The sequence below is a fragment of the Pezoporus wallicus genome, unplaced genomic scaffold (assembly GCF_028554395.1).
Source record: "Pezoporus wallicus isolate ANWC-B61680 ecotype Strahan unplaced genomic scaffold, APGP_CSIRO_Pwel_v1 contig_6789, whole genome shotgun sequence".
Classification (NCBI taxonomy): domain Eukaryota; kingdom Metazoa; phylum Chordata; class Aves; order Psittaciformes; family Psittacidae; genus Pezoporus; species Pezoporus wallicus.
The window spans coordinates 795,006-807,279 of NW_026637361.1; the positions used below are offsets into that span (position 1 = coordinate 795,006).

The 12,274-nt window shown below is 39.5% G+C and overlaps 1 protein-coding gene across 17 annotated transcripts in view; it reads left to right on the forward strand.

Moving 5' to 3' along the window:
• Positions 1-12,274, forward strand: part of AFG2A (AFG2 AAA ATPase homolog A) — a 227,132-nt gene that overhangs the window by 34,658 nt on the left and 180,200 nt on the right. For 16 of the 17 annotated variants that reach the window (XR_008971665.1, XM_057405167.1, XM_057405164.1 and 13 more), the window contains exons 11-12: positions 1,129-1,338; positions 11,841-11,894. Coding sequence is in view for 16 of the 17 variants with exons in the window: in XM_057405167.1 (XP_057261150.1) it covers positions 1,129-1,338; positions 11,841-11,894 (264 nt within the window). In the remaining variant the exon portion in view is untranslated. The remainder of the gene's footprint in view (positions 1-1,128; positions 1,339-11,840; positions 11,895-12,274) is intronic. The other variant, XM_057405170.1, reaches the window with a different exon arrangement.

The following is a 12,274-nucleotide window of genomic DNA, read 5'->3' on the forward strand; positions in this document are numbered from 1 at the left end:
TACTATTAGTTTCCACTCTATACTAGCATCAGGAAAATAACAATAGGGACAAGCAAGGAGTGACCCCAGTTTTCAAGTCAGGAGGAATGTGATAAATCGCCTTCTAGTAATACTCTGCTTGCCTTTCAAGTGTAGTGACTTCCCAGAGCTGAAGGGTGATTTATGTCTAGCAAATTTTTTGAAGAGTGTTTTAAGGCAGAAGATCATTTGATTTAGCTGTGTTTTGACATGTTTAATATTTGAAATGGACAGGAATGTATGGTGACAGGACGAAGAGCCAGCTGGGGGATGTGAGGGGAAGTCTCGGTCAGGCTTGTTGACAGCGATGTGGGGAGAGGTGTATCAGGTTTTAGATCTCTCTGCTCTCTTGGGTAGGACATATTAGTTCTGTCCTGATGTATGCCTGCCAAGCCTGTCTTGAATCTTCAGCACATCAAATTTAACTGCATTTGGGCTTGAGTGTTGCTTTTGTGTGTGTATGGTTGTTTTTGTTTTTGGTTTTTTTTTTTCTCTCTAGATACTTGTCTAATTGGAGAATTGTTTGTTCTTGAGCTTCTAGTCAAATCTCCATTGCCCAAGTCCTATATGGTGGCAGGTGCTGGCAAGTGGAGAAACTACCCCAAAACTCATAATACTTAGTCCTTTTTAGCTTAGTGGAATAGCTGGGATCAGGGCCTTACTCTGCAGCTATAAATAAAACCAGCTTGAGCTCATAAAAGCCCTTTCCTTCAGGGAAGACATCAAAGTAATTTGCAAATTCTTCATCAGCATCACATTAAAAATCCCAAGAGAACGGAGTAGAGACTTTGCTAGTGATCACCCCGTGTTGCTGCCTGTGTGATCATGCTGTCATTTTATTGTTGTTTTTCTATATTTTGTTATTGACCTTTGAAGTAGATACAAAATATTTGCTTACATCCGCCAGCATAAAGCAATTCTAATACCCTCTTGCTTTGTGTGACTTTATTAATAATTGCTTCTTAAAAAAGGAAAAAGGACTTTTGAAGAAGTGACTGGTTAAAAACAGCAAAACACTGTCATGAAATAACCAGTATGCATTCTACGGAGCATTTTTTAAAAATAGTTTTGCTCCATTGTCTGAATTCAGCAAAATGGTCTGTTTTGCAGGTATCTTGGTCAGACATAGGAGGACTGGAAGACGTCAAGCTTAAATTGAAGCAGGCAGTTGAATGGCCTCTCAAACATCCTGACTCCTTCATCCGAATGGGGATTCAGCCTCCGAAAGGTGTGCTGCTTTATGGACCTCCTGGATGCTCAAAAACAATGATAGCAAAAGCTTTGGCTCATGAAAGTGGCCTCAACTTCTTGGCAGTGAAGGTAGGCCATTTAGTCTTACATTTTCTTAACTCATGCATAACAACTGATAGTTTACTAATTTCCAGTGCTAGAGTCCAGTGGCTCTTAGTATTTGTGATTGTTGTATATGCCAGAGGAAACACCTTACCAATGTCAAGTAAGGTTTGTGTTTTCTTATGAAAAGGACTAGTGGTTTCTTGTATGCTTTTCAAGAAGCTAATATTTATTTTTAGCAGAGTTACATAGGTGGGTAAGCGGTCTACTGACATATTAACCATTGTCATTATTTAAAATCTTAAAAAAAATGGAAACAATGAAATTCTTAAAGCAGTACAGATGAAATTCAGCTCTAGATAATGGGTAGGTCTTCTTACTGTAATAACTATGATCATCTCATCTCTTACATTCCTTTTCATTCCTCAGGAAAGTAACTTTTTTTATCATACTGTTCCTGTTTCATTACAGATTTTTTTTTGTCCTATTTGCCTTTTTTTTTCAGGAGAAATAGTTCTACTTCATCAGTTTTCAGAAAGTTTTCAAAATCAGTTATGTCTGGGTACTCTTCAGGAACCTGCTTAGTAAGGTTCCATGGGATATAGGCCTAGAGGGCAGTGGGGCCAAAGACTGTTGGTTGATATTCAAGGATCACCTGCTGCAAGCTCAGGAGTGTTGCATCCCAACTAGAAGGAAGTGCAGCAGGAGGGCCAGGAGACCTCCTTGGATGGATAAGGAGATGCTGAGGAAAATTAGAAGGAAAAAAGAGGCTTATAAAAGGTGGAATCAAGGACAGGCAGCCTGGGAAGAATACAGGGATGTTGTCCGGGAAGCTAGGGACCAGGTTAGGAAAGCTAAGGCCCAGTTAGAATTAAACTTGGCTAGGGATGTGAAAGATAACAGGAAGGGATTCTATAATTACATTGCAAATAAAAGACAGACTAGGGACAACATGGACCCTCTCAGGAAGCTCTCAGGAGAACTGGCTACCCTGGATTTGGAGAAGGCTGAGGTTCTGAATGATTTCTTGGTCTTCCCTGGCAAATGCTCTGACCACACCACCCAAGTCTTGGAAGGCAGACGCAGGGACTGTGAGAATGGAGACCCTAGACCCACTGTAGAAGAGGATCTGGTTCAAGACCATCTTAAGAACCTGAATGTACACAAGTCGATGGGTCCTGATGAAATCCATCTGCAGGTCCTGGAGGAGCTGCCAAATGAAGTTGCTAAGCCACTGTCCATCATATTTGAAAAATCATGGCAGTCAGGTGAAGTTCCTGACGACTGGCAAAAGGGAAATATAACCCCCATTTTCAAGAAGGGAAGAATGGATGATCCAGGGAATTACAGACCAGTCAGTGTCACCAACCAGGGCGGTTGGAACTAGATGATCTTAAGGTCCTTTCCAACCTTAACTATTCTATGATTCTATTAAGAAATGCTTTATAGAAAGATTTTGGATTTCATTGCTTATGAATCAGTGTAAGTCATTACTGTGGGTTGTATGGAAAATGCATGAATGGAAGTTATTTAATAATAATACTGAGCTTCAACATGTAGGAAGGAAAAAAAGAGAGCAGAGTGATTCCACATGGGGTGGCCTTGCAGATGTGTTAAAATGTTAATGAAGTGCAATAAAAAACATTTAAGTATTTTAAAAGTATCTCCTTCTCAGCAGTAAGATCACAAACCCTTGTCTGTTGGCCATCTCTTTACTCACAAAGCCTTCTGTGGTGGTAGTTTCTACACAGCTTCCTCCTCTGCCTGTCCTTTCAGACATCCTGTAGCTGTAGCTCTGGATCCTGTCCTCTCTGGGAGGAGAGGCAGTTGCCTTGCCCCTAGAGCCAGCACCTTTTCATTGCCTGCGCTTCCTGGGATTGCAGACATGCCTCTGCGTCACGTTCACATCAACAAGAGCAGCCTTGGAAACCTCAGCCCTTAAGAAACACTGCCTTTACTCTGCCTCCTCTGCAAGGACAAAGTAGTTCTTTGTACTCCAGAGTTATTGGTAAACAAGGTAACCTTTTCCTCCTGCACTGTTTAAAAAAAACCTTTTTCTTGCCCAAGGCCCTGATGCCTGAGAGCATGGGGAGGGATAAAAGGTGGCAGTCTGAAAAAAAAACCCAAACAGTTAAAAATGAACATTGTTACTATCCTATATTCATCAGTCATAGCTACATCAGGCATTCTTACTGATGCAGTTAATTGTCCAAAATGAAAGCTGGCTCATGCTGAATAGAAGTATCCAGTGGCACACTGATATGAAATTATTTACAGAGTAATGCAATGTCTCTTCACAGTGGAGATCTGCAAAACCCAGTCATTGACAAGCAGTAGTAGCAGTGGGTAGTTTGGGGAAACTGCCTTTTATTCCCCATGCATTTAAATCCCTTGGCCTGGAACTGGTCAAATACTCCATGTACAGGTGTTCCAAGAAATACATCTCTGGAGCATGTCCAGGCCTAGATATGTTGACTCCAGGAAGGGAGCATAGCCCACTTTCTCTAACTTCACATTTGCTTCCTGGACAGAAAAGGCAACATCCATTACGTACTAAATGTGTTAAACTTCATTGTCTGCAGCACTTATTCAGGCAAAACAGGCATGAATTAATTTCCACTGCATGTGTTCCTGCAATGAATCCAAAGTAGATAAATAAGTGGGGGGTTGTGTTTTTTGGGTTTGTGGTTTTTTTTTTATGTGCCTTTTTTTTGTTTTCGGCTTTTCTTTTTTTTTTTTCCCCTGAGGGAGGGGATTTTCCTTGCTTATAGTCCTATTAATTTTACTGTTCTTTATGTTAAGTCTCAAATATCTGTCCCTGGAATAGGTATCAGGATTTTTGAATGGAAGTGTGTTTCTTGATAATTTAATTTTCAGACTTGCATTTTCCTCCCAGTCTGTCCTGCCCCAAATAAATAATTTTGATGAAAAATGTCTGCTGTACAGCTTGTGGAATATTTGTAATCTGTCACGATAGTCCAGGTGTCTCAGGTTCTTGGGTCCTTCTTGAGAACAGGCTGTTCTATGGGAGCCTGTTTCTGGATGCTGAATCTCCCCGTGTCTGAAACCTGAGAGGAAATTGAGTACGTTACATGCAGTGCTTACTTGGTCCAGTGATTTTTTGGAAGATGGACTGATTATGTCTGCACACCACATTTAAGATACGTGGGCACATAAATCCAGCTCTCTTGGAGTGCTGCATGTACTCTTACTTCTCTAAGTTGGCTGCCCTGCTTGGGTGCAGAAGGTATTGCTCCTGCCCCAGCCTGGCTCCGGGAAGGCTTTGTACTGTTTTCCAGATGTGTCTATGCAATGTCTGTGCAGTTTGGACAGCTGACTCTGCTCAGTGAGGTTCTTCAGCTGGGTTATATATAACCTGTTAAAAAGTGAACGTTTCCATGTGTCTTGGACATGATGGGCTGTCATCATGCTGTATAAGGCACGGTAAAAACAACGCGGCCTCCAGCCCACATCTGACTTACCTCTAATAAGGTTTGGAAGATGGACAAGGTCTAGATACAATTTCCGTGCAGAGGAGCTGAAGAAAATAACGTGATAACAGATGTTTGACGTTGCATCCTGTTCTCTCCTGAAATCTATTGTGATGTTTGAATGGTTAGTATTACAATGAATGTGGCTCTTTTGTAAACATGTTCTTTGATATTTGGCCAAAACCTTTTATAGTTGTATTTTCACCAAGATTGGCGGCCTTTTGCTTTTCCAGAGAAAAGCATTTGGCTGGTTCGTTTGTTTTACAAAGCAATCTTGCATGTAATTCCTAAGGGAAATTGTTATTTTTACTCCTTCACTTGACTTTCTTTGTCTTTAATACAATATATCTACCAAATTTACTGGGGAGGAGGTTTTCAATTACTTTCCGGGGGATGGCTCTTCCTGCTCCCTCCCACCACCCCTTTATCTGTATCCCTTGCTGCACTGAACCTTTTCAGGTTTTTTAGTGGTCATCTTGCTTATTTTCCCCCATTCTGAACCTCTGTTACAAAAAGACAACTGAATTGTTCTCAACTTTTTGAAGACTTTTCAGTGTTTTGTGATCATGGATACAAGAGAGTACAAGACCGTGTGAATTAGGATAACTTCTTAATTCTTTGGGATTGAGCATCAGTCTTATCAATAGTCTTTGATCTGATTAAATTCTTATTTCAGTTAGCCTTCTATGCACTTTTGTGCTTCTTCACACTCCTTTGTGCTTGCCCCAGCTTTTGTAATTTTCTACTGAAATGTATTTTATGCCTTTATTTTACCAGTAGAAAAGGAAAATTCTGCACAGGTACTGGAGGTATCAACGTTAATATGATGGAGGATATAATTTTCAGCTTTTGCCAGGCTGATGACACCTCTCTGATGTATACAACTTTCTCTGTGACACTTTTGCTTTAGATGTCATCCAGATTTCTGAAATTGAACATAAGGAAAATGAACCCCTTTGTCACTGTGTTATTTCTGTGTGCCTTTTTTCCTCTCTTTGACTGACTGTGGTCGGTATCTCTCCATACTGTTTTGACAGTTCCTGTGCTTAGGGTCAGCTTTGACTGGCTGCTTTTTTGATGTATACATATTGATTAGACCACTAAGCTTTTGTGGTGATAAGAATATTTCTGGGTAAACTTCCATATATTTCTGTATGGCATAGATTGTTATATCTGCGTTTGTCTTGCATCTCAGTTTATTTAAATTTGATATCACTGTCGTCTTAGTTTTCTGTGGGTTCCCTCTCCCCCCCATTATTTATTTGATTTATAGGAAATCCTGTGTCACTGTGTTGTGCTGAGAATCTAATGAGTATTTTTTTCTTCATGGATTTTCTGTTGCTTGCCCAGGTTGCTAGATACTGGAGAGGTTGTATGTTACTGATGGTATCCTGCATTGCATTACTTTCTACTTATGCAGACTGCTAAAACCAGGGAGAGACTTTCTGCTAATTCCCGGAGGCTTTTGCTCAGGATTATGTCAACAGGGAATCTTGAGTTCTGTTTTCTGTCCAACAAGCAGATTACCTGAGTACAAAATAAATAACAAGAAAAAATATGTAACTTCTATATGCTTGTAATGGGTTTGGAAGCATCACTTTTCCTCTTGCTTCTTAGTGCTTTATAATACTTGTCTGTTTAACATTACAACTAAGGCAAAAATTCACTTGGTGATAGTGACAAAAAAACAGCTTAAAATTTCAGAAAATCTAGACCTCCAAAAGTTAAACTCCCTGGAATTCAGCTGAGAGACACACTAATTGTTGTAAACATGATGAAACAATACTTCAAAAAAAAAAAACAACAAACCAACCCAAAACCAAAGAACCTCTCACCCAGGCACATGCATTACAGGAAGTAGTGTTTATGGATGTTAACAGTGAGCAAACCAATGGTTTGCTTTGGTTAGGAGTTCCAGCTCTGGTGTGATTAAAAAAAATTGTTGTGGTTTTTTTTTTTTTGTGTTTTTTTTTTTTTTTTTTGTGGTTGTGTTTGGGTTTTTTGTTGCTTTTTTTTTGTTTAGGGGTTTTTTGTTGTTTTTTTTTTCCCTGAAGGTAGAAAATATTCCTGACATTTTATTTGCTGTTAATGAAGAGCTTGGGCTGAAGGAATCTTTTATTTTTTCAATTAGCAGTAATTGCAAAAATACACACTGTTCTCAAAGCTCTGACTTCACCTTGGCTTGATTTAACTTCCCCTATTCCTGTATCACCCTGCTGATGCTTTTGTACCACTCTCTGTGCTTAACATGTGCCTAAGCTTAGTTTGTCATCTGGGTCAATTATGTCAAAATATTTTCCTATTGAAGTTTCCTCTGCTTTTTCCTTCAGCTCTTGGCTGTGGCAGATCAAACAGATTAATGAGACTTGGAAAAGCCAACTGTTTTGCTTTGTGAAGAACTGTCATTGAGTTTTGGGAAGATACTTTAGCCTTTTGGTGGGGATTTCAGTGGGCAGAAGCATGAAATAAGAAAACTTGGTGCCTGTAGCTAGTTAAGGAAAAAATTTAAGATGAAAAATGAAGAAGCATTGTGGTTTTATGAGAAACTCTGGCAAATGTTTGATGAAATTTCCCAAAAGATCCATAGTAACACATTCATAGTAACTTGTAAGTTAATTGCAGATAGTAAAACTAACTGTATTTGAAAATTTGTTTAACATTTTTAACAAAGGATAACAATTTGGGATACTTTAATGAACTCTTAATCTGGAGAAGAGGAGGCTCAGGTTAGACCTTAGAGCAGCTTTCCAGTACTTAGATGGGGCTACAAGAAATCTGGAGGGTGACATTTTACAAGGGCATGTAGTGACAGGACAAGGGGGAATGGCTTTAAACTGACATAAGGGAGATTTAGATTAGCTATTAGGGAGAAATTCTTCCCTGTGAGGGTGTTGAGGCCCTGGCACAGGTTGCCCAGAGAAGCTGCTGCTGCCCCATACCTAGCAGTGCTCCACCCCAGGTTGGATGGAGCTTGGAGCCACCTAGTCTAGTGGAAGGTGTCCCTGCCTGTGGCAGGGAGGTGGAACTGGATGAGCTTTAAGGTCCCTTCCAACCCAAACCATTCTGTGATTCTATGGTTATGGCGGATATTTTAATGTCTGTTTGATCACTTCTACTTTGCACGTGACAAAGAAGGAATTGCATGTTTTCTGTTGTAGAGTAATAATCTGTAGGATGTGCTATAAATTCTCTAATTAATTGGATTTTTAAAAATATGAACTGTTTCTGTAGCTAAAATGGCTCAGTGCGTCTGTGTTAGAGCCCAGAACCTTGCATGTGTTTAAATGGCATTATTTTTGAAGAGAGCATGCAGGGCTGTATGCTGAAGAAATCTGGAGCTGTGTCCATCTAGCTCAACAAACTTCAGTGCGTAGCTTACCTGATTGTCAAAATAGTAAAGAAATTGTATACAGAGGGATGTCACCAACTAGATTTCTGTTATATTGAAAGTCGCTACCCTTGCATTTTCATGTGGAAAAAATTTGCAAGTGGTTTTAAGCACTGCTTAGAAAAACTACTGATACTCCAACTTCAGGGATAACCAGATGTTCCTCTTGTAGTTGAAGAACACCCTGAGAACTTCTGTCATAACCATGTGTACACAAGCTTATGTGGCAGCCTGTATACAAGGATCTTATTTTTGTGCAGTTAGAGAGCTTATTCTGATCATATTTTAAATATAAGGAATCTTCTTTTATTCGTGCTTTTTTATTAAAAAAAAAAACAAAACAGGCATTAATACAGATCATAAACAAGTGGAAGTTTTCATCATGTAAGGGAAGCATTTCTTGTAAATGAGGATGGGATAGTGTTTAAACATCATACCTGGGAACTATTTCTACTTTTCAAGTTGGATAAATAAAACTCAACAGTGTAGAGTGGGCCAAATTGGCAGTTTTTATACTATTAGTCTCACATGGCTAAGCTACAACTACTTCTGCCAATTTCCTGCTTCAGCTGTTTATCTGATTTTGGAGTCATTGTGCAAATGACCAGAAAGAACAGGTTTTAATTCTTCACATCCCTTTGTATGAAAGATGGGTTGTTGCAGATGCTATGTATCATTAGACTGGACCATTTGTTACAAGCACCTCTTGGTCAGTATATCCACAACTATAAACAGCTTTTAAAGGCAGTATTACGCTCACCTCTGTGCCAAAAAATGATGTTTCGACAAATGGCAACTTACTGACTAGTTTAGCATTGAAAAATAATAATCCCCCCACCCCAGTGTTTTTTGAGTGGCCTTCAACTTCCAAGAAACCTTCTTAAAACAAGAAGGTGAGCTTTGTGAAAATTAGAAGCAGTGTCAGCTGTCAGCAGGTGACTCTGCAACAGCCTATGCACTGCTGCCCGTACAGTTCTGTCTTTTGGAAGAATGGCCATCAGTCTTTGCTAAAGGACAGTCCATTTGCAGACAGGGTAAGGCAGAGGTTCAGCTCAGGAGGGACCAGAGCTAACCCAGTTTAATTGCTACATCCAGCTTCTTTGAACATTTCAAGGTTTTGTGTTGTGGTTTTAAGTGTTTGCATGAGATGAAATGTATATGGATTCCTCCTCTTTTGTGCGTGCTTTCTCTTAATTTGAAGTCTTTCCCTTTATTGCAATATGTAACAAGAGCTCCAAGCCACTTGTAATAAAATACATGGTCCTCAATGGCAGTTTTGGTGTCACTCATGAGTGGTGAACAAGGAGACCATCAAATCGGTTTTTGCAAAAATTCCCCATGAAGAAGCACAGGTCATTACTTCATGGAGTCAAAACTTCACGTCAAAGCTTACAGCAAAACCATATATTCAAAATAATTCTCATTGGAAACATTTTAAACAGTAGTTATTGCTTTGATGTTGCCTTGGTCATATTTTAATGCTTAATTAAAAATAAAACTCCAAGCATCTGAAATTATATTGTACCTTAAAGCTCAAAGAGAGTAGTTTTGGTTTTAAGCAATTGTTTTTACTCAGGCAAAAGAAAATAAAATATCAGGCTATTTGATGTTGTGTCATACTGAAGGAGTACACTGTTGGCACTGATATGTATATGGTATTGTTTTCCGTGAGAATACTGATGTGAATAAAAATTACTTAGGAGAATAAGAACATGAAGGAAAAGGTCCACAGAAAAAGTAAAATCTGTTACTGTGGGTAGGATCTGCAGAGGTTTGCTGGTGTGTCATCTCAGTTTAACAGATAGCTAGACAGGAAGACTGTGCCCTTGTTTCTGAAGGTTTTGTTAGGTCCATGCTATTTGATTCTTCATCTGCACTAAACCTGATGAATGGCCAGGGCCTGGAGCAGCTAGATGCTGTCTCTTAAGCTGCAAGCCTGTTCCGCACTAATGCTTTACTTTCCTCATGTTTAGCGTCCACAGTGGGTAGTAGAAAAGGACTTTGTGTTTCTCTCTCTTACTTTGTTTTTTTTTTCTTCTCTCTTTCTTTCCTGCATCCATTAGTTATATATATGAATAATTCTGTTTCATGCAAGTATCCAACAGACTCGAATTCTGAAGTTGTTGAAAGCCTGCAGGTGACGCTTCAGCTACTGCAGCAGTTGCTGTAAGGATGGATGTTGATGAAAGGAAGCAATGCTAGTTGTTTCATTTACATTTCCTATGGGTGAGGCATGCAGTGCTGCTTTTCCAACGCTTAAAACAATTGCTTTTACCTGTGTGGTACTATAGGTCTGGCTGCTGCAGTATCTTGTCTGGTCCTGTGGATAATGGACAAGTCTTTGAAAATAAATAAAAATAGTGGCCTAGCCTGGATGCTTTGCTGATATCAGATGACTTGTGCTTTTTCCCATACATATGCACAGGTACTTTCCAGTGGTGCCAGTATCAAGATAAGTCAGTCCATTAACTGTTACTGTAAGAGTGAAAATCAGTATGGAGAGAGGAGACTGCAAAAAACAGTGTGCTGTATTTTCAGAATAGCGAATCTGTATTCTTCTGATCTGGGTACAAAGACCAGATGTCCCCATTACAGAGGGGTTGTAACAGAAGCTCTGTCACTGCCAATGTATAAATGTACATTTGCCATAGTCTTGATTCTAACATGCCTGCTGTTTAAAGCTGCCTTACTGCTCTGCCCCTTGTTACTTGAAGGTACTTGCAGCTGTGAAGCATGGGAAGTGTTGGGTTTTCTGACTGCGAAGAAGGGTGTAGTTTCTGCTGGTGAAACGATGAGGACACCTGTTCCCTGGAAAACAGATTGAAGCCACTGGCTCTTTTTGTTCATGGCACAGATAATTGTCAGTCGTTGTGGCTGCAGGGCATGTTTGATGCAAACCAGGCTGAAGTCAATGAGTCATTACCAGTCCCAGGAGACTCTTAGTCCCATGAGGAAGCGTTATTTAAGCAGCCTATCCTACAGGGTATAGCAGGACAGAAAATACTCCAAGAATTCTCCATTGTTTTTCTTTTTATAATTGTAAATACTTGCTCAAGGCCTGAACACTAACCCTGTGGTCTGCAGACACTGAGCAGCTTTCTTACTGGGGATGGACCGAGATCCTCATGGATGGGTGTTGGGTGTGCTGGTATGGTGGCAGCTTCTTTCTGGGCCTGCAAAATGTCAAGTTCAAAGAAATGCTGTTAAACATTGGTTTAAGTCACTGTTTTGGTGCTTAGCTGGGCAGGATATATGTTGAGAGTGCAAGTAAGCACTTTTTGGTGGTTCCTCTTTCTGCCTGATTTACCTTGTTACTGTTGTTGAGCCAACAACTTTTAAGAGCCCCAAATTCTCTGTGTGTGTGTTTGGTTTTTGGTAATTCAGTTTCTTATGAAAGGACTAGGAAAGTATTACGATAAGACTAACTTACATGCATAGTTACAGGCATTCACAGTGCCATAACAAATGGAGGAGCACTTGGTACAGGTAGAAGGTAAGTCTAAAAATACACAAATAGGACTTGCAAGTGACAAATTATCAAAATTCCTTGTAACAGCACATTGGTAATGTAGCACTGGCAGATGTCTCAGTCATTTTATTGATAAATGTAATGTGGAATTTTATATTTTCCATTTTTTTTAACTTTGCAGGGACCTGAGCTGATGAATAAATATGTTGGTGAATCTGAACGAGCAGTGAGAGAGGTGAGAAGGGGCAAAGCATACGTAATACTATATGTTAAACATTCTTGACATTGAAATTCTTCTCTGCTTATAAAGTTACCTTTAAACTTTAAAAAAGCCCAACTTCTTATGGTTTAAATTTGAAAAAGAAAAGAAGCAGAAGGGATGTTTTGTGTTGTTTAACTTTGTCCTGTGTTGGCCTAGTGATGAATGTTGAATTTGGGATCCAGTAGCAGCTTTAACTGTATGTCTGCATTGGGCAGTATCATGAATAACTTCTAAAACATCTGTTCTTTTGTTTTTTTATAAAAGACAGCAAGGCTTATGTCTGGTTTGTGATGCTCTGTAGCTTTTGAGGTGTGCACAGGGTGATAGTATTCTGTAAAAAGTTTTCCATTCCC